This window comes from Epinephelus lanceolatus, chromosome 15, assembly GCF_041903045.1.
Source record: "Epinephelus lanceolatus isolate andai-2023 chromosome 15, ASM4190304v1, whole genome shotgun sequence".
NCBI lineage: Eukaryota > Metazoa > Chordata > Actinopteri > Perciformes > Serranidae > Epinephelus > Epinephelus lanceolatus.
This window is the reverse complement of record NC_135748.1, coordinates 15,992,098-16,015,083: the sequence shown is the minus strand read 5'-3', so window position 1 is coordinate 16,015,083 and position 22,986 is coordinate 15,992,098. Positions and strand designations below refer to the sequence as shown.

Sequence of the window (22,986 nt, the reverse complement as noted above, 5' to 3'; positions counted from 1 at the left end):
TACAGTGCGAGGCTGTTGTTAAAAAGGCATACTGATACTGATAAAGTAAAATAAGGCCACCAACCCCCCACATAGAAGAGAAAATGATTGAATACAGCTGCTTTCTGCAGATCAGTGAAACAAGCAGCCAATCAGCAGCCTGTTTGAAGCAGATTCATTCCTTTACATTGATTTGAGTTGATCGCAGTTACAAAATGAGGAGTATTGAGGAACAAACACAATATTAAAGCCTCTGAAACCTTGGTTTCAAATAAAGACTGCATATTAATGGACGAAACATCTCCACTTCCTCCTATATATATATATAAAAAAAAATGAAGCCAAAATATCCCACATCAGGGCGCCACCATGTTGCACTGATGACATCATTTGGAGCCAGAGTCTGTGCAGTAGTGATCTGGGGTGGAGCTGCGGTATGGGGTTCCCACCCATACACCTGTTCGACCCAGTCGCAAGCAGCGCCAGTGATTGTGAGCACACCGATTGCCACACACAGCTGTCAATCATGACATTTTATAACATCAAATAACTAGTTAAAACCAAATTTATCAGAAAAATTAACACTTGAACATACATCAGTGTGATAAAAATTATGCCAGGGTCTTTTTTCAATTGATCTCAATGAGAAGAGATCGTATGTGGCTGCATGCTGTGGCCTAAAGAAAAGGTATTGCATCCGGCATCTTTTATCAAAGGCTGCATCAAGTTTTTTAAGTTGAAATTCTTTAAATGTTTTTGGAAAGGCGCGGGTGTAGTCACTATCGCCCCTTGTTGCCTATCCCGAGTGATATGCTATATCAGAAGCAGAAACAGAAAAGCCCATTTAAAGGAAGCAGATCATGATGATTATGAAGTGCTGGGATGAAGTGCTCCCCAGCACTGTGCCACCTCTTTCTGCCTAAGACAAACGTTATGAAAAGCAAAAAAGTGAGTTACACTTTCATTTTTTTGTTTGGTCCGTGTACCATCCGCTAACATGGAGAGGGCTGGGTTTATGACCGTTTATGACCTGTATTGCATCCAGCCACCAGGGGGTAATCGAGATGTTTTGGCTTCACTTTTAGTTAGCTGTCATACTACCAATCCTTATATACAGTCATTGGTTTCAAATCTTCAGTACCATGTTGGCCCAAATATAAGATGTACTTACTTTGAAAATATTGTGTGTTCATATGGTCTCCATCACTCTTATTCAGAAACTGACAGAGAAATATATTTCCAGCGCCTTTAAGTCAAGGAACTCAACTGTGATTATCTGAAAAGTAGCCCACTGGTGTGGCAGCTGACCCTTATTGATTTGTCCTCCAAAGACCAACGTCACTGGTATTTGCTGTGCGGTGGGTGGGACGCTCAGATTTGGACTTACCTTGTGGCCCAGTGATAGGTGCTTGCCATACTTAAAGGCCCATCTTTGGGACTCCTTGTCGTGTTTGGCGAGCTCCATCGCAGCTTGACAGCTCTTGGCCAGCAGTGCCCCGTGGGACAGGAACGTCTGCTCTTCCCACGCCGCCACATCGATGCCATCAGTGAGACTATTTTCCTGCAGAGCAAATAGAGGCAGAGACGCCGCGGGCTTGAGCTCTCACTGCTTCTACTGTACAGCTTCAAAGTTCCCGCAGAGCACAGCAGAACTCAATCAAAACAACCCTTTTTCTTTGTAAGTCGTCAAATCAAAACAACCCTTTTTCTTTATTTCATGCACCAGATTAACAGCAATTCAACACAGTGTTTCACACAAGTTCTTCAGTTATTAATATAGACTTGATAATGGAGAAAAGAGTTCATTTATAATCTCCATCATTACACGTTAATTAATCCCCAAGCATTTTTTCAAATAAACAGACAACAGCAGAGGTCAGAACTGAAACTTTGTCTGGGGTACATGGTGACCTTCACGCATCACTGTAAAAATCAACTTCCTGTAAACTGCTGTGGAACCTAAAAAGCTCAGTAAAATTAAGGGAAACTTTTGCTCACTGGTAGCTGACAGCTCTGTGGTCAGTTTCAGAAAGACTCTTCTTTCTTTCTTATTCATAATTCATCGAGATGTGTTTTTTTTCATCCTATTAATAGCAGCTAGAAGTGCCTAGCTTCAGAACCATTCACAAAGCAGTAACTTCTCTTCTGTACACAGCTAGAACCAACTTCCTGATTATCTGATTCCCTGCCAACCTGGGCCAATTCAATAAATACTGGAAACAGTGAACTGCTGCACCATTGTTTCTTGTACGTGTTAAAGGATAATGTTGGTGTTATTGAGTATTTTTGTTATAGTTAATGGAAGGACAACAACCAACAATTAATGTGCCAGTCTCAAACCTGTACGTGGCACTCCACTGCTTTTAAAGGGAATGGAAGATGACGCTCTGATTGGTTGAATTCATATTAAGTCAAAAACAGACATATGATTAATTAAGGGACTAAATACAGCTCCTTTGCCTCTTGCACCTTACTTTGGGCCCAGATTATGTGCTCTTTAACTAGCAAGTGTGGAGCTGGACATGCCCCGAATGCACTTGCTCCATGCACTTTCGACCATGCGCTACGAATTGTTTAAATAGGGCCCCTACTGTAATTTTTTAAAAGGCTCAGCAATTTCCTACAACAGCAGGTATTTTCTTGCTAATGTTATTCTAACTGCAGTAAAAAAGTGCATTTGTTGGGGACTATTTTATCTTATAAGTAAAGTCCTTAAAATTAACATGACGTATGAAATGTAAAATTAGATAGATTTGCAAAGACGTTCATTATTGTATCACTGTATTCCAATTGACTCACATACATAGTATATAAATGGACAATTTCCTGATTTTTTTTTGTTGTACATGATGTATTCAGGCTTTTTTCCCTTACATAAACACACATCATATTATTTAACTCCACTGCCATACATCAGAGTTGGACTATAGAAGGAGACTAGATGCTTTACCTCAGTATTACTGGAATTCTCATTGTAGATTCCTTGAACCACATCACCAATGGCACTTGACATCAGTTCAACAACCTGCCAAACAAATAAAAAACATGAGACATTTGGGTTAAAATTTCAGTCTGCAAGCATTATCAAAACATTAAAAATCCATTTAAACACCATCCTCTGTTATATGTAAGACAAAGCTAAATAATGGGTTTGATCCGCACAACCGTCAACATGTCCATCAACAGCCAAGTGTCCTTGGACTCAGGCACTGAACCGATAACCTACTCCCTCATTATAAATCACTCTGGCTAACAGCATCGATTAAACCCCTAAAATGTAGATGTAAATGAGGTCGATCAAAACTGACACGCTACTCGGTTCATCCGTGACATTTGTAATTAAAAACCACAATTTTCCCCTGATTGAAGCGCGAGCTAACAACGCTCTCGTCTGAACAGCTGCTTCAGTGAATAAATCAGAGGTGAGATGAGGGTTGGAAACCAGGTGAACTGCTGCAAACTCAGCTGCTCATTATCGGGCCATAGGGGAGCTCCTGTTGATTTTCATAAAGCAGAAGCAGGCTCGCCGTCATTCATTATACTTTGTGTTTCGAGAGAAGGCCAGTCGATGGAGACGGATCAGGTGTCTGTCCGGTCTGAGGGGCTGAAATGGAGCTAAAAGGCAGATGGTGAGACCAAATAAGACTGTGTCCAGAGAGCAGAGTGGTTAACAAGGTTTTGGAGGGATGATCTGACTTTGGGGTCCTCTTTGCTCTCCTTTTTCCCCACAAATTATTCGAAGATTTATTTTACTTTGTTCCTTTGAGCAGGGCAGATTAGGTATCGATATGTACAGCATCTATACATTGGTGCTTTTCTGCAGAAGAGGCACAGAAAACTGAGAGAGAACCACTTCCTTTATCACAAAGCTATAGACTCTTTCCAGTACAAGTTAATCAATATACTGTACAAGGAAAATGTGTTGCTTTTGGGAAGCTGACATTAGAGAATGTGCCTTTCTACCTTGAAAAAAAAACTTTAAAAAATGAACAACTTAAGAAAGAAGCTACAAATTTTCACATGCTGCCTTGTTGAAGTCTGAGTAGTTTGTTAAAGACTGCAGTTGCCCATTTCCTCTTACAGGGGGCATGCATGACTACAAAACACTACCAGCCCCTTATCAAGCACCACCAGAGAGGCTGCATCTTTTCAAATTATTACTCAAAGTCTGGACCTAATGAATGAGTAAAAATCTTTAGTCGATCTCTTTGTCCTTCATTCACAGCCACAGAACAGTGTGGACAGAGGAGTGCAGGCCACGCCTGTACAGTTCAGATGAATGAGGTTAAATTTAGAGCTCCTTCAGCTCATCCCAGACATCCTTGGTTCATCAGAAAAGTCTGGTGACGCTGGCTGCTCCGTCAGCCTCGCAGTGCCCTTTGGGTAACTGAATCCACCGGGGGAAAATATTGAGGAAACCCGAGCTTCGCCCACAGACCTGGAAGGACAATGTGCCTACAGTATTACCAGATGTGGTGTCTCTGCCTGCCTTGGGAAGTGGGGGCCAGTGGGGGTCTTTTTTTGGAAAGTATCAGATAAGCTCTCTCCCTGCCTCCCCCTTACTCCATTCCCAAATCCAGCCAGATCGTGTTTTGCCGACAGGTCTGCGAGGGGGGAGAAACCGGAGCCCCACGGTGAGATTGCTTTACAGTTTATACAAGTAGCGGCATAGGTTTCCTCTCAAGGCCACGACACATAATCTCCATCGCTCTCACTGCCTTAAACGAAAAAAAAAAAAAAAAAGCCTGGTTTATGAGAAAAACTTCGAAAGCTGCAAGAACGACTCATCTGTCACCCTGTGTATTAAAAAGATGTGGGACGATGACCACACACGAGCTTCAGGAAAGGAGACAATCTGTTTAGCAGAAAGACCGTTTTTTTTTTATTTTTTTAACTGCACTCAGTTTAACACACTTTGGGGCTGATAGAGAATTATAAACATCAGACTATTACCAGATTTTAATGAGTGAAAAAGAAACCGTTTACAGCCTTTGTTGCCTCAGGGTATTTCCAAGTTTAAAACTGCATCTGTCTATTTATATGGATTTTTGCATCGTGAGGAGCTAAAGCAGGTTGGATGCAGCGTTTAAAAGAGCGCTCCTCCAATTTTACACGTGCAGTTAAATTTACTCATCATTAGTGAAACTGATAATGCTGATTGTGCTGTCATCTTGACCAGGACTCCCTGGAAGAAGAAATCTTGTATCTCAATGGGACCTTCCTGGCTTAATAAAGGTTAAAACAAACACAATGTTGTATATTGATGAAAGATTGTCTCATGTGGCTCTGGAACTTAATGAAAAATAATCCTGATGATGTAATCTGGGTTATTTTTACAAACTGGAGGTGTGGGGTTTAAAATGAGTTTGCATTCAGGGAGTTAATCAATCTATCTATGTGTCTCATGAAATCATAGAAGATACAATTCTGGGAAAATGTAATCCTATCAGTTTCTTCAATGTGTGTATTAAAAAAATCAGTTTCTTCAATGTGTGTATTAAAAAAATGTAATAATGAATTTATGTGTGATTCAGGGTTGGAAATTAATTTTTTAGTCCACATGTCACTGAGTCCACGGATTTTGTGGCTAGTGAATGATACAAATCTAGCAGCCACTTCCATATGTTGCCAGCATTTGGATGGTGGTTTTTGCTAATTTCCAACCCGGGTATGATTGGGCATTCTAAGGTTGTCTTCATTTAAGATCTTGTGGCCTGAGGGTAGAAGCTCTTCCTGAGCCTCTCAGTGCTGGCCTGGTGTATTCAGTACCTTCCTCCCGACCTCAACAGGGAGAAAGGGCTGCAATCTGGGTGGTTTGGATCTTTAATGATTGTCCTGGCCTTATTTTTGCAGCACCTGGTGTAAACATCCTTTATGCCGGGTAGAGCAGCGTCTATAGCTGAATAAACCATTCTTTGCAGGGCCTTGTGCTCCTGTTCAGTGATATTTCTGGACCAGGCAATGATGTTCCCTGTCAGGAAGCTCTCAATGGTGCAGATGTACAAAGTTTACTGAATTCAAGAGGATACCAGGAATTTTCTCAGGCATCTGAGGTAAAGCAGTTTTCGCTTTGCCTTTCTCGCCACTGACTCAGTATGCAGCGCCCAGGTCAGGCCTTCAGTGGTATGTACACAAAGGTATTTGACTTTAAGTCAGGATATCTCAGGATCTGCTTTTAACAATTTTAACCATTCTTTTTAAAATTTGATGTACCCCTCTGACTCAAATTGATAGCTCCCAGCAGAGCTAAGTTTTAATTTCCATGCTAGTTATTGTCTGTATGATCTATCCAATACTTCTGTAGACAGACACAAAGGTTGATGATGCTGTGTGAATCTTTTAACGTCACATCTACAGATCTTCTTTCACTCACACCACAAGAAATTTAACTGTGACATATTTTGTTTAGGTTCAGTTAGAAATCATGGACAAAAGTCAGCATGAACTCACAAATAGGAGGTGAAGTGAACACATTTTTGGGAGGATATCAACCCCAGAGTAAAAAAAAAAAAAAAAAAACTTTGGTCAAAACAAATCCCATTCCTGTAATTCAGATGATGGACTTTTTATTCCCATTTACAGTAATCTAATTTCCCCCTCTGTTCATAAATCAGTGAGGAACAGCCTCACAAAAACACAGCTGAATTTGAGCATCAGTGCATACTATGGTTTGCCCTCGGTTCGTTTTGTTTTGCTAACCTTTTCAAACATGAGTAACTGCTGGCTATCGAATGTCCATCTCCTTATTACCCTTAAAAACTTCCACTTTGGGGGACGTTTCCTGTGGTTGCTTCAGATTACAGTCACACTCCTTATAAAAACAGCACTGCAGGTTTGTTTGGACTGATAGTTTCAAACATTGCTGTGTGGTAATTTGGTGCCACATGGGTCTGAGTGGCATTGCTCTCACCTTGACAATGAACCACACTAAAGGGACAGATGTTCCAGATTTTCAATTCAACCGTTGCCAACTTGCTTGGTGTAAATGCCCACTTAATGTGATTAAATCATCATTAGCTCAAGTCATCAACAGATCTGCCATCATTTCATTCTCAGTGTGTTTTCCCCATCTTCCAAGGAAACAACAATATCAATTCCATTACTGTAATTTGTAGCTTAGCCAAAGACTCACAATTATCTCCCACAGTTCTGTTGCAGTGACAAATCCTAATGAAAGCCAATCAGCACTTTGAGGGAAATGCCACACCTTTAGAATTATCATTAATTTATAAAGGAAATGTTGGTTCCTTGTAACTCATGCTGTGTTTCCCAAACAAGAAGCACCATGGATACCACTTACATCATATTTTGGGAGGGTGTCTCTTTGCTGCCATAGAGCAGACATAAACCCAGACTGTGTTTGCTGAATAAGAAGCGGCAGGGAAGGTGATAAGGGCTGGTCTGGCTGATGGCACGGGGGGGGAGAGAGACGGTTATTTTGATCCGCTCAGGCAACCGCATTCTGACAGAGTAGCGTGGTGACAGCATCTGTCAGCGAGGGGTTACCAGGCTACCGTCAGATATGATCTGTGGTGCACTTACAAGACCACCATCACACATACGTCTAAAGCTGAAAACTCAATAAGAAGGATTCCCATAGTTTCCATATCTATGGTGTCTCTGGACCATATTCTGTACAATGAGTTGCTGTAAAGACCCATGACTGAGAAGGTTTTGGAGGAGTGATGTGTTTTATTCTGCCGGTGTGAACCCATGCTAAAGATGACCTGGTTAGTGAGTGTCAGAATGATATACAAAGTACCATAACATGACATCCAAAAAGACCTTGCAGTGCAACCTCCATCATTAATAACCACATTTTCTGACCTCTTACCCTACCCAAGCAATGTCTACTGAAGTTATGGCACCTAAAACCATTGCTTGAAATGGGAAAAAAAAAAAAAAAAAAAGTTCTGATACTCCTTTTATTCCATCTTGGCAGGAGTATTGGGGGTCGACTAAAAGTACCAAAAAAGTCATTTCATGAGTTGGTTTGCTAATGGAGTGTTACTTTAAAGATCAGGTGTGGTGGCAGTAGCTGCTCTTCACTGCTACAGTAGGAGTGACACTAATGTTAGCTCGCTGCTCCCGGCCTGCATTTAGTAATGTAGGATTTGACTTTCAAAGCTCTGTTGTGTTTCCTGACACTGTTTGTGTTCTCTTTGTGTTGTGCTTTTGGAGCCAGGCCAACATAACTGTAATGCAACATTACTTAGAAGCAGGCAGGCAAGAACGAGAACAGGTGAGCATCACGTAGTGTGTCCTTGGTCCAGTGCCCCCTGGGTAATGCCGTTTATTAAGGGCCAATATGAATCCCCAAGAGAACCTGACATGGCGAGGACAGGAAAAGTACCGTCAGCTTGTGAGTACGATGTCCAAGAAAAAGCCAAGGTATGCAAACTTGCGAATCCTAGGACAGTGAAGGAATGGCCCACCTTACTCTGCCTCTGACATTCTTACCCAAACCCTAACCAATACTAATCCTCTTGCATAAACCCTGAGCAACCCAACCAATGAAGGCAATGAATACTAGCCAATCAGAGGGAGCGTAGGGCAGGTCATTCCTTCACTATCCTAGGATTTGTACATTTGCTCACAATACACCAAAGAGTAAAACATCAAGTGCCAGCACTGCGTACCGGAGAGCACCCGCCCCTTTCGAGCACTTCCCTAAACACAGCTTGCAGGCAGCGTAACCAAACACTTCATTCACTTAAAAAAAGCAAAGATTAGAGAAAAGTTGGAGTTGGTATTACATGATTTCTTGTTGGAAGGGAAGGTTATTTATTTTGTTTTGCCTTGATCAATCAGTAATGACCGATCTATCTATCCCGCTGATGTGTCAGTTGACTCAGATGCTGTGGTCGCAGTTGCTAGCAGCAGTGAACCTAAAGGTGTCCAGTCTACATTAAGTCTTTGGCTCTTTGGCATCATCAGACACCAAACCTGGTGAAGCCATGGGTGAAACTTGCCGTTTGTAACATTTCAAATGAAGACTAAATTAAAAGAAGAAGCAATCCAGCCCTCTTGTGTGTGTGGTGTATCTGCTTATTTACTACCAATCCACATTTACTTGCTTGCAGTCTAGAGTTTTCCTGCTTTTGTTGGTGCATTACTACGCTTGATCGCTCCTAACCACTGCCGATGTCAATGAGTGGAGCATAAAATGTGTATAACACTGCCTACTCGTGTACACAATACAAACCAAACTGACACCCACTTGTAAAAGCAATACTCAGTGGTGCTACTAGTGGTCAAAACCTCCACAGGGTACCTTTAACGTTTTTCACTCTGTTTAAAACAATATGGTGATTTAAGAATTGGTATTTCTTGAGGCTGACTTACAAAAAAATAATGCAGCTGTGTCAATCTTACCTGCACTTGTTGCGATCTTTTTTTCTTTCTATTTTTCATGCCTTAAGCTAGGCAGCTATGTAGGAAAAAGACGTCCCCATACTAAATCCCACCTATTAGGCTCTGATAGATTGGTCATTTCTCTAATCAGAAGAAACCACCATCAGTGGGGGTCAAACACATCCGCACTGCAGTTCTTCTGTTGCTATTTCTCATAAAAAAAGCAGCTAGGGAGCTACATTGCTATGTAGGAAGATGACATCCCCATTATTACCCTGGCCAACTAAACTCTGACTGGTCAATTGTTTCTGTAAGTGGGAGCAATAGCAGTCAATGATGACAACAACATTATCTGAGCTGCTGAACAAATCTGATCTGTGGGTGGCAATTCAGAAGTCTTGAACCAGGCTAATCTTGTTGATCATCTCGCAGGCCCTCAGATTTATACTGTCCCCTTTGGGACCCCCCCTGGGTTGGGGATCACTGGGCTACACTGTTTGAATGAAAAAGGATCTCTGGCAAGTGCAATGTGAAAACATCACACTGAGGCGCAGCCGACACCAGTGGTTAAGACAAAATAAAAACATGAAGATATTGCAGATCACCATTTAATGTTTCTCTACTAAATGGAAAAATTGGATGTTTGCACTGCAGGTACTCTGCTGTGAAATATACCTCATAGGAATCTTGTGAAATATTCCCATATATATATATACCCCATGATCAGTGGGAACTCTGCAGTCGTTGCAGGCGTGAGATTTTTGGATGTAGGGATGAAAACCGACACTGATATGTGGTGCTGTAAGGGCCGCTGGGAGCTCATATTAAGACTGCAGTGTTTCTCATTAATATCACTGATGTCAGGTCAGATATTTCACAGAGCTACAGTCTGTTACTGACACACTGGGTACCTTAGTGTTATTTAGTTGGGCGAGTCCGGAACAAGCGTTTGCGAGAAGAAAGTCGCCGCTCAGGACAGCCATCTTATTCCCAAACTCCATGTCCTTCAACGGGCCGTCTGAAACCGTCCACCCCTTCAGATCGACTATCCCACGATGCACCAGGAACGCCGTGTGGATCAACTCAGTGATTTCTGCCAAGTTCCGCTGGCTATGAAACAGAAAAACAAGATTTCATTTATAAATCACAGCTTTTTTGTGAACAGCTTTTAAGAGAGGCGTTCCAGGGGCTTGACAGTTAGAGAGCTTTTTGACAGAAACCTTTTCATTGTCTTTATGCTGGTGAAATGTGCAGGTTTGACAAGTTTGAAAACTCATTCACAGCAGCACGTACAGGTGTGCCGACCACAGAGCAATCAATCAAAACAAAGGATTTGTGGGTTTCATTTCATCCTTCTAGCAAAAGAGGAAAACATCTATTTAGTCAATAAAACGGCAAAATTCACATTGCAGAGTCACGTTTTTTTATTTGACTAAAATATACAGCACCACTATAAACAAAGACTGTTATGATCATCACAGTTTATTCAACTGCTTTCAGAAACATTTACTGACTAGACAACTTAAAAGACGAAACTACTGTGTACCTTCAAAAAAATAAGTGATTTCTCTACAACCACAATTTGGTTTAAAAACCTTTCAAGTCAAAATCAGTGTACTCAAGGGCATAAACCAGCGCACATGTCAGACATCTTACTGCACAGCGTGTCGGGGGTTGTGTTAAAAAAAGATATTAAACTTATCATTAGCAAATAACAGCCATTCTTGATTATGAGAGAAAAGACATAAAAGTGGTCTTTGAATAGCGCCTTTCAGAGCAGCCTTAGGGAGGATATAATCAAATGTTGATTCAGCCATTGGTGGGGGATAATTAGGCCCCTCTCCATATGGAAGGAGCTCGCCACGCTGCGACAGGAGGGATCCATCCAGACAGGGTTGGGTGCGCTGATAGCCACTTACGACCTTCTTTCAGCCGCTGTGAGAACCTGATGAGCCAGTCGTCTGCCTTGCGCTCCAACCCCTTCCTGTACACACACACACTCACACATGCACACATGCACACACTCACACACACACGAGCGTCTTGTAGCCAGGTAATTGCTGTGTTCGACGTCGGCGTGGAAAAGATGTGATTAAAATTCAATAATGTCATCTATTTCGCTTCTCAATCACATCCATTGTCTGGTTGGTTTCTCAGCTCGGTGACGCAGAGAAACAACACAGTCGCCCCAAATGAGAGTTAATAAGTTCAGGGTTTAAATAAGAGGAAATTAACAGATTGACAGTCGCGTGTTCTCAAGGTGCCTCGGAGTGATGGCTACGCTCGACGGGTTTCAAGAGGAGAACTCATTGTTACAACAAGGGGAGGACGATAAAGAGCTGTGGCTGATTTCAGGTCATAAAAATAACATTTTACATTGTATTCCAAGCTGAGGCAAAGCTTACAGTGACCATTTATTCCATTATTTAACTTGATCCAAGAAAATAAAAATTAAAAAATAAAATGTGATAAACGTGTTATCGGCTCATGCTTTTGCTTATAGACCCAGTTACCGTCACCAAATTAAATATTACAAAATATCAATAAAAGAGTGCTCCTTCGATTCAGCATTGTACTCCTATAACATTTTAGGATCTTGGTGGACACATGGGTCAAAATCAATGCGGCAGAACCCGAGATACTGTCACCCCCATTACCCATAATGCAATTCATTAGCCAAAAGTTTGGTCCGAGATTCAGGTTTGCCACTAGTAGTGGGTAATATAGCCTTGAGCTGCTAGCCAGAAGCAGAGATATGGAGTGGGCTACAGGTCTGGTAAGCTCAATTCTTTTAAACATCCGCATCCTCAGATTTTTTTCAGATTCACACTCGTAGTCTTCAGACCCGGCCAAGTGGCAGCCTCTGGGGCTGAAAAATGAAGCCAACGTCAAAGCGCCAAAAACTGCAGGTCCTCAAATGTCCACTTGAGGCTGGCTCCAAAAGCGAGTCAATCCCCTTAGACCAGTTGTTCCCAACTGGTTCTGAATGAACCACAAGTGACACATAAAGGTGTCTTTGTAACAAAAAAACACACTTTACTTTTAAGTGCAGTGAATTTCCAACATTGAGCTTTTATTTTGAAGTGCTGTTTCCTGCTGTAGAGCAAATGACTAACAGACAGCTACTTCACAGAGACAGCAAACTGGCCCAACGACATGGCAAAACGCAAGTATGATGCTGAATATATTAAACTGTGTGGACCTCGAACTAATGACTAAGGAGAAATCTGGACCCTAGGGCTGGACCAGTTGGGAACCACTGCCTTAGACACCCATGTTAAAATCCCCAACTTTACAGCAGAAATAAACATGTTTACAGCCTAGTACAAAAAATGGTTTTGGTTTTGTTGTCTCATCTGTTTACATTGCATCAAGCCTTTAAGTTATGCATAAGTGCGTGGCAACTTTGAATGACAGGCTGTCTGCAAGACATCACCACAGTCTGAGTCAGATCCACCTCCTCGCTCCTTCAAAGCTCCACCCTCTAGTCCAAATATGGTCATATCTAACTCCAAAAAACCAAAATGCAACAAAATGCCAAATTCAGGGGTTCAAAGCAGGAGTCCATAAACCAATGGGTGATGTCACGGTGACTACATCCATTATTTTTAAACTGTCTATGGCCCCAACCTATGCTGACTCAGGTGAGATCACTTAAAGCAACTGATCAGACTTCATACAGCTCCCTCTGGAGCAGCACAAGTTTTTATCTGACCTTATTCTTAAATGCATTAGTAAACCCAAACACATTTAAACAGCCAATATGTGAAATTGATGGACTTCCCATCTTTTTATGAATATAAAGTCTTCTCTTTTTTATGAATGGCTGTAACAATTTCAGTGTATTATTTTTATTTCGTAGAAGTGGTAGCTGATATGGATACAATCCTCTATCCTCCATTATATCAATATATTATACTGTGATACACTAAATTTTATGAATATAGCAACTAAGAATGTTTATGGATAAAAGAACCAGATGGGACTGCCTGGTGTTGGCAAATCAACCAAATGAGAAATCAGGGTACTTTATTACACTAATGAAAAAATCCTAAAAATAATATTGCTAAAAAGCAGTCCTAATCATTGATTTTCAACATTCTTCAAAATGGTCTAATAGACCTAAAGATATTGAAAGGGATAGCTGTGGCAGCATAAATAGAATGGCAAAATCTGCTATGGAAGACAATTCTAAATCCTCTTGCAGTATATATACATCAACATTGCCAAACCCTAATTTGGAGGGTAAATGGGGTGATCATAATTCCAATGGTTTGGCTTCAATGGATAATTTTAGTGTCCCATGATGCTCAACCTGTATAAGGACCCCACCCTAACAGGAAAGTAATATAAGGAAACACACAGCCCTTGAAATTACTTAGAATTCTTGATTTTAAAGTACTAAACAATGGCACAACAATGGCAGGTACCTTCCTCCAAAAAACCCCAATCAGTTGAACCCCGGTGCATACACATCCCAAAGCTGTGCCTCCAATCTAGCAGTCCTGATCAGTAGCAGTGGAGCTTGGGGAGGAAAAAGGGGGACAAGGGGGCCGGTGTATAAATAGCTTTGGTGCCCAGTTGCATAGCAACCGATGCCATCTTGCTGAGGTGTAACGCCCCTCACCACGCCCCTTGTCCTGACTGTTCTGTTCCATTTTCCTCCCTCTGCAGTGTGCCTCGCCATCAAATACAGCCTTGCAGATGTGAGTGCATCCCTGTGTGTGATTTAAAGAGGTGGCCTGTCCATCACACGGGCTGCGTGATGTGTTCAGTGGCATGGCTTTCATTTGTCACAAAAAATTAAGAGGTGTGGTGGGTACAAGTTGGACTATCTGCGAGTGCCTGCTTATCTATCTATCTATCTATCTATCTATCTATCTATCTATCTATCTATCTATCCATCTATCATGGTGGTGCTTTGGTGAATCATCAGTGTCAGGCAGCAGAGTGGGAAATGTTTTACAAATGCTGCCTGTCAGGAGGGAGGAGACCGTCCCCCGGAGGTTTCAATCACCCCCCCCAAACCCGCCCCACCCCGACTCCCTCCATCCTACCATCTCTTCCATCAGAGGTGCTAATGAGCCCAGGAGAGGTGGGGGGATTGCTGGGGGGAGAGAAAGAGAGAGCAAGATAGTGCAAATGAGGTGATCAAGTCATGCTGTGTGTGTAAGTGTGTGTGTATGTGTGTGTTTGGGTTTGGACTATCCATCACACATGAGTGAGGGAATGCTGCATGTTGGATTCGGTGATCCAGTGTCATAGTGATGTGAGTGCCAGGCTGTGTGACATGAGGTGCGTGTCTAATAATTCGTCCTGGAGTGAGACAGAACCCTGTAGACACGGCTCGGCCTCGCAGCCTGACAAGGACCGGACTCAAGCGCTTCCATGGCGCCCAGGTTATTCCAATTAGTTCTAATATTAGGATGTTTCTGCACAGACACGGCTCCACTACACACATGTGCCTTGTGCCAGCTAGCAGTAAGAAAGAAGCCTTTCAGGCACCCAGCGCTCAGCCACGCCAAACACAGCAGTCACTTCTGGAAACCACTTGGCACACACCCACATCCCTGTTCTGAGCTGCATGCTGGAAGTCAATGTGTGTGTGAGAAAGCCAGGGAGGACCTTGGGGTGCTACCTAAAGCATTTTAACAGCAGTACATTAATACCACATTTAACACTCTACATTTAAATATGTATAAATACATTTATATATTATGGTTTGTTACATCTATTCCAAGCAATTTTCTTTGATTTATGTCATAACAAAACTAGAGAGCCATTTTGAGAGGCTGTAATGCTCACTGTTAAGACCTCTACACTGTTTCATAAAGTTGACAACCAAAGTTGTTTTTTGTGTAATAATTAGCCAGAGAGTAGTGTCAGAATACAATAAACAATCACACACTATTTATTGCTAATAAGAACAAATGTTACATGCAAACTAGCTGATGGGAGTAACATTTTTGCAACAGTTTAGTCAAAAACTGAAGAATGGGACAAACAATCAGGGGTCACAAAGAGTCTGAATATCTACCAAATTACATGGCAAGACATTCAATGGTAGTCAAGACGGACAAAAGTCAAATGGTCACTTGAGTCATTAGGATTGAATGTACGAATGTACAGAATTTTGTGGCAATGCATAATGTAGATGTATATCCTTGGATGAATAAAAATAGTCATCTGTAAAAGTCAGTAGGATTCATCCTCTGGGGACAATGAGTGTCTGTACAAAAGGACACCACTTTCAGGCTAATGCATTTTAACTAGCAAGAATTAAGATCTGGGGCTCTATTTAAACCATCTATAGCGCATGGTCTGCAGTACATGGTGCAAGTGTATTTAAGGCCTGTCGAACAGAATTGAGTGGTATCACAGTTTAGGAACCCCAGGAAGAATAGTCATCACCATGGTGACAACTAATGGGGATCCATTAAACAATAAACAAACAATAAACAGTATTACGGTATGAAAGGGTATTTAGAAATCCCAGTCAAAAACACAGATGCTCCTCTTTTTATAAAACTCATACAGAGATGCTGTATTGTATTTAGTGCACATCACATGCCACCAGAGGTCAGGTTAGGTAGTGCCGCACACACACCATCATATACTGTGTACCCCCGTGGAACTTCAGGAAGGTAAGAAGGTATGAAATAGATAAATACTGCCCAAACATAGCGTCCAACCGCTTTAGCTGGTTAAACTGCATCTAATCTGAGCGCAAAGTAAGACCAAAGGGGCAAAGGGGCTATATTTAGTCCCTTAATAGGAATGTTTTGGGCTTAACATGAATTCAACCAATCAGAGTGTCATTTTCCATTCCCTTTAAAAGCCAGGTGTGCCTGCACCTGGCGCACTGCTGTTTACATGGCTGATTCGGCAAATTGGAGAAGCGAGCGGTTTTCTGCTGAGAGTAATGCAGTAAGAGCAGTAATGTCACTGCAGCACATACTGGGGGACATTTAAGCAGCAAAACAAAAAACTGTAGTTAGAAACTTGGGAGAGGGAACAGAAGTAAACTTTTAGCTTCTGAAATAGTCAATGAAGTTACGCTGCTCCTTGTGCGTAAATGTGCACAGAGTCTCTATTAATGGGGAGTTGGACAGCAGCTCTCTGCTAAGATCACATCATAGAATGTAATTAACATTTTCCTCCTTAATATTTCCTCATTAATGATTACTAATAATAATTAAGTGTGTAACAAGCAGAACATACGCATGTTGTGAACCCACTTTTGTAGGCGCATCTTACTATCTGAATAATGTGCCCTTTAAATAGCAGTAAAATACTACACCATTTACTTAAGTCCTAGTTTTTGTTGGTCAATGGCAATGTGCCAACAGTACGCCTGACTGCACCTCATTTTAAGACCTACACACCCATGGGCACATGGATGGGTGCAAGTACATTTGCTACTTACTCCATGTGGGTGCTGGCCATGAAAATGACAACTGCATTGGTCTGAAACTAGCAATGACAGTTGCGCTATGCTGTCTGCTTCTTTAATAAGCTGCTTTGTGTTGTGTGTAAGATAGAGCCCATGTTCTTTAACATGCAAATGTCTCTGCTTTCTGTAGGGCCATTTCGCCATTTAACACACTGTTTAGTAAGTTTGCTTTTACAAAGACTTTTTGGTCATGTTTCAGTCTAATATATCTCTTTACTATGTAACTGTTTGGCAATTTTAATGCAAAGCAGCAACTGCAGGGTGGTTTTGTTGAATATTTTTTTCCAATTAGCCACAAACTAAATATAACAGAATACATAAAAAACCCATCCCATCTTGTAACTGTGGCTGTATTGCCCCCACATTCCATCATATTAGCAAGATGATGTAGTGCTTCATTTACAGGAATTGATATGGACGATAACCACAGAGGACACGATAGAATTACCTGACACTGGGATTTTATTTCACTATTTATCCTTCAGCAGCCATGTAACAGGGACAAAAGAGGCATTGCGTTTCTTGGTCTGCTTGCCATGCACATTTATGGGCCTACAATGCAATGTTACACATGTTTACTGCCCACTGTTTTCTCCCAAGCAGCTCATACGTGAGAATGGAAATATGTGGAAGCCAGAAAGATGTCGGTTGGTTTTAATGTATTGAACCAAATAAGTTGCTGGGTGGAAATTAGCACTGATATGATATGGCCATACTTCCTAAAATGCTCTATGACTGTGATTAAGGTTGCTAGACACAATTTAACTGTTGAGAAAAATCCTAAAGGGCAATTTTTGCAATGTGTTTTATGCAAAAGCAACCAATTACATTTTTCACAGTAAGCCAGGCTTTAGGGAATTTCCTGCATAGGAGGAAGATTCATCAGTGCATCCTGCTGATGTTGATACTTGCACCATTTAGAGCTGTAAAGTCGAACATGCTGAAGGGTATAGAGAGTAAAGCAGACGTCAGGGAGTTTGAAAAACGGCAAACAATCAAAAACAAAGCCATAGGAACAGCTTACTGGATAGCTGATGCTTTGATGGACTTTGATGGATCTAATCAGTGATGGGCAAAGCTGTCTGTACTCAGTATCTTGTTACTCCAACCAATCCGATGTAAAACAATGCAAACTGTTTTTCCTTAAAGTCCAACCTGGTGTTAGTAACATTAAGTTATTTACCTTGGGTAGATGCCGCTGACCATGTCCTGAGCCAGGAGATCAGAGACTGCGTGGCCCGGCCCTGCGGCTTTCGACAACAGCAGTACGACCAGTCCCCTCATCTGAAGGTTGTTCCTGCTGTCGTAGACAAAGCCCCTGCAAAGAAATACCATCAGTAAATTAAAATACAAACAAACAAACGTTCAATTTTTCTAGCAATTTTTAACTATGTACTTAAGCTGCGTTTCCACCGAACAATTTCGGTATAGTACCCTTCGATCCGTACAGTCATGAACCTAAGCTGTCGATTTGTTTTAAGTTTTCACTGCAGACAGTAATCTTAAACGTAGGTGGGGTTGTACCAGATTGTAATAGCCGTGTCACTGCTCCATCCAGCTGTTGCTGTATTTCCTTTTCACTTACAATGTCAGCACTTCGTTGATCATCCACGAAACAGGGTTGTGCGCCATTTTCAGCACATAAAAGAACAGGCTGGAGTGTTTAGAGCAGAGTAAGGGTGTAATGCTGCAGGAGTGCAAAGGATTGACACTCAGAAACATTTTTTCTCCAAGTAAAAAAAATGAATATTTGCAGTTTGTATAAAAGATCCAATCATCATTAAAACATATGTCATGCTTTTATTAAATAGGATAGACTAAGCATGAAGGGCAGAGCGAGAGGTTCTGGAACTGAATCCGCGGTGGCAAGGACAGTGCCTTTGTACATGGGGCACCTGCTCTACCCATGGACCTACTGTGTACCCCAGAGTTGGTATATTCACATTTAATGTGTGTTGATTCACACTTCAGCCCAACATGCAAGAAAATATTCCACTTTAAGAGTTGTGGGTAGCTGTTGGCAGTAGCCTTTGGGCGGCACAGTGAATAAAATTATTTTTTCTCAATCTATAGCTGCAAACTGTTGACTACTAATGAAAAGACAACTTGCTACTGTAGAAAAAGTGTTTACAGCCCACTTTAGTCTGAGCAAGAGTGTTGATTCTCTATTGACCAATCAATGGAGGTAGGTGTGCTAGGTACTTCAACAGAGGGGTGACGAAAAAACAGGATAGGACAGTATGGAACCGATCTATTGGTACCATCCACAACTTCTGACAAAGGAAATGCAAAGATAATAGTTCTAATGTGTGACAAACTGAACTGAACTGAACTGGACTGCTTGATGGAAAGGGGGGTTTAGAATATTAAGAAGTCCATTAGCTGAGTAGGAAAGACTCTCTCCTTGTAGACCTGCTATACTGGCAGTTCATCACACTGTCACCATATAAAAGTACAACAACACAGTAAAGAGTTCAACTTGCATTGCAGCAAGGGTTTTTAAAGGTAAGCAACATGTAGCATCTCTGTTTCTAACATCTTTCCCAACACCCTGCTGCCATCTGTTGTGAAGAGCCTGATTCCAGTTACACCTGCTCCCACTGCTTCACCTTGTTTTAATGAGCAATGTTTAGGAACCAGTAACAGCTTGAAAACATCCGGCATGCATAGTTCAAACTATGTGGTTAAATAATGGACAGGACATAATGTTGGCTAACGTACTGTTCGCTTCCAAAATAAGGTTCTTTCTTCTTTGTGCTGAAAACACCTCTGGCTGATGTACTCAGTGTAAAATGCAAGGTAAAGGCTGCTAATCATCATGGTTGTTTAAAACAGTGTTTGACAAATAATATGCAAATTTATCATCATTGAGAGCAGTGAGACTGAACCAGAACAGGAAAGCCAATCCCAAGATTCACTCTCATTTGATGTTTTCGCCTTACCCTATTTGCAAATTTTTTTTTTTCAGTGCTGCGTCTCTTGGATGCCTGCTGCTTATGATCTGGCACCTGGTCGCTACCTTTTTATAAAGCCTCGACCTCACCTGAGAGCTGTGGGGGTACACGCCCATAAACGTCCCTACATGTAAAATAAGAAGAAAATAATAAAATACAGGCTGAGGGCTCTGGTAGGCTATAAGTTATGATTGAGAGGGATTACTTTTGTGTGTTTCTCATACATTTACATTGTTTTTTAATTATTTTAAAGGCCCTGACACACCAAGTTGACAGTCAGCCGTCAGTCACTGTTGGGCTGTCGGTGAGCGTATGTCACCCTAGTCAGTGCGGTGTATCCCGCACCATTGCCTCTCATGAGCCCCCATTAGCTGTTTTGGCTGATTCAGCAAGTTGAATCACTGACGGCAATGACAGAGACTGTTGATGAATAAAATTACTCTGACCAGCTTAACACGCAAGCAAAGAAACAGAAGTGAGGTAAGTTAACAAAGAGCTAAAGTCAAAAGGGAGTGAGTCCAAAACAAACTTATTACATAAGGTAAGATTATTTCCCTTTACGCATTGAGCTCTTTAACAGATACATTTCCTTATGGTTTGTGTTATTGTTCATTGGCAAATGGTAAATATGCTCTGTTCTATCAACGTTTGAGTTGTGTTGTTAATGTGCTAACTGGCTAACCAGCGTTAAGACGGTCTTCCGGTTTCCCCTTTTGATGCATACAGACTACTGCCGTCTGCTGGTGTGGAAGGGTATTTCATCATACGCAGGAGGAGAACGTATATGCTGGTTGGCCATCGGCAACAGTCTTTGCCATGTGTTCATGTGTATATTTTCGGCAGAGACACAGGTGACATGAGGCGACCCAACAGTTGGCTTTTGTTGCCGCTGGTTTTCTGAAGTCGGTTTGGCGTGTCTGGGCCTTAAAAGGTCCAGTGTGAAAGATTTAGGGGCATCTATGGGCAGAAATTGTATATAATATTCCTAATTATGTTTTCATTAATTTATAATTACCTAAAAATATGAATTGTGTTTTCAATACCTTAGAATTAGCCGTTTATATCCAGATACAAAGTGGGTTCTCTAATGGAGTCCACCATGTTGTTTCTACAGTAGCCCAGAATAGACAAATCAAACACTGGCTCTAGAAAGGGCCATTTGCCTTTTTGCGTCGTGTTCTCCTACACACTTGGTACATGGAAGAAGTTTTAGTTCTGCAACCTCACCGCTAGATGCCACTAAATCCTACACACTGGACCTTTAATATAAGAACACTGATTATAAATGTGTTTGTCTTACTTCTGGTTCCAAAATCATGTTTGAAAGAATTATAAGACACAATGAGGAAAAAAGAAAGTGCTGATTCAAACACAAAGTAGTTTAAAATATATACAGAATATCTATAAACTAGTCCTGCACATTAATTTGATGCTATGTGATCTTTTCTAAATGGGCTTCAGGTCCTGGTTATTCATTATAGACCAGTTTCTGTCTGTTGAACAAAGAATGAAACAAGGCAATGACACTGATGACACAACGCAAAGTGTTCAACAGAATGTTAACGGATTGTTGCATGGTAGAAAAATAACGGGAAAATAATTAATCAGTTTTGCTGCAGGACTGTATATTTCTTTTGGGTTTGGGGGGGGGGCAACACACACACACCCACACACACACACACAATCACACACAGTAACACACACACACACACACAGAGCCCAGAGGTAGCTGCCTGCGTGGTGGGCAGATTAAATATCTTTTTACTCTCTCTGGGGAGCGGTTAGACAGAGCACCTCTAATCCTGTCCCTATGGGAGCCCCTTGTGCCATGAATCACGCTCTCGTTAGGGGCTTCGAGGCAGACAAGCAACCACGCCCCCCTCCGCTCGATGCCCAGACACCGGCCTCACCAACCCACCGCCAGCCCGAAGCCCCCACCTCCACCCCCACCCTCTCTGACCCACCCCTGCACCACAGGGGGAGGTGGAGGAACCCGAGACAGAGTGGATGTGGGAGATAAAGCATGAAGAGAGGGAGGGGACGGAGAGAGATGGAGGGAATAGAGGCCAGACAGAAATGAGAATGCCAGAAAAGATGACAGAAGAAATACACTGGTGATTCACAGCACCCTGGTGCTGAAAGGGAAAAAAAATGCACATACCCAGGAGCTTTGTTCCTTCCCAAAAAAACATAAAACACCTTACACCCCCCCCCCCCCCCCCTAATTTACGATACAGCTGACATTATGGAGGGCTGTCTTTCATCGCAGCTCATGAGATTTATTTATGGTCACTCTAAATTTTTACTCAATTGGAAAATAGAGACCAGCCTGGTGCGCTGATGAATGCAAAAGCATCCGCCGCTGAACAGAAAACGTCTTGAGAGCAAAAATTATGAAGCTGCTCTCCTCTTGGGGAGTCCGGTTAAACCAGTGGCCTGAGGGTGGCAGATGATTAATATTTATGTCACTACCCACACCAGCATACATCAATCAATCACAACCGCCCTCCCGCAAAAGGGTGGGGCGAGGATGATGTGTAAAGCGAGAGATAGTGGAGGCTACAGAGAGGCAGAGAGGGAGTGGAAAGAGAGAAATGGGCTGCTGTCATTTTAAAGGGTTGTGAACAGGTCACCACGCCTTCTGCTCCGCAATTGCAGCGCAGGAATTCGGGAACTTTAGCTGCCGTATACAGGGGCTGGAAATAATGCATGCAAATGTATGACCTCACTTGTGTGGTGGCATATTGATCCTCTGTCTGCCTCTTTACTCCGAAGTATTGGAAGAATGAATGAATGTGCTCAAGTGCCTGCACTTTTCCTAAGGATAGAATTTATGCAATGCATCTGTCTCTTCTGTACTTAGCAGGTATTTCTATAGATTAGGATCATGATATGTTTAGAAAATATGGTTAGAAAAATTTCCATGCATTGATTCTCACAGTGCCATAAAGCCTGATCTACAGCAGGTGGTTTTCTATGGTGTGGGAATGTGTCTTGTGTCTTGAGTACACTTTGCGAAAGTCCCAAAAAAACAGGAAGTTGGTTTTAAAGAATGTGATCCAACCAGCTATGTATCCAAAACACAATGCTCTGCAAAAGTTACATTTCTCTTCAGAAAATTTGTGCATTTCTCCAAGCTCTTCTCACTGGTTTGAACTGGGCAGGGTTAAGTTGGAACAGGGTAATGTCACTTTCATGCACCAATCGGGATTTAGCAACATTTTAATCAGAGTCTGATGGCAGTTG

The 22,986-nt window shown here is 41.9% G+C and overlaps 1 protein-coding gene across 1 annotated transcript in view; it reads right to left on the bottom strand.

Moving 5' to 3' along the window:
- pdss2 (prenyl (decaprenyl) diphosphate synthase, subunit 2) overlaps nt 1-22,986 on the bottom strand; it is a 37,934-nt gene that overhangs the window by 8,333 nt on the left and 6,615 nt on the right. Inside the window, exons 2-5 of the mRNA XM_033643620.2 lie at nt 17,970-18,104; nt 10,245-10,443; nt 2,930-3,004; nt 1,367-1,540 (exon numbers count right to left, since the gene is read on the bottom strand). Of these exons, the coding sequence (XP_033499511.1) occupies nt 1,367-1,540; nt 2,930-3,004; nt 10,245-10,443; nt 17,970-18,104 (583 nt within the window). The remainder of the gene's footprint in view (nt 1-1,366; nt 1,541-2,929; nt 3,005-10,244; nt 10,444-17,969; nt 18,105-22,986) is intronic.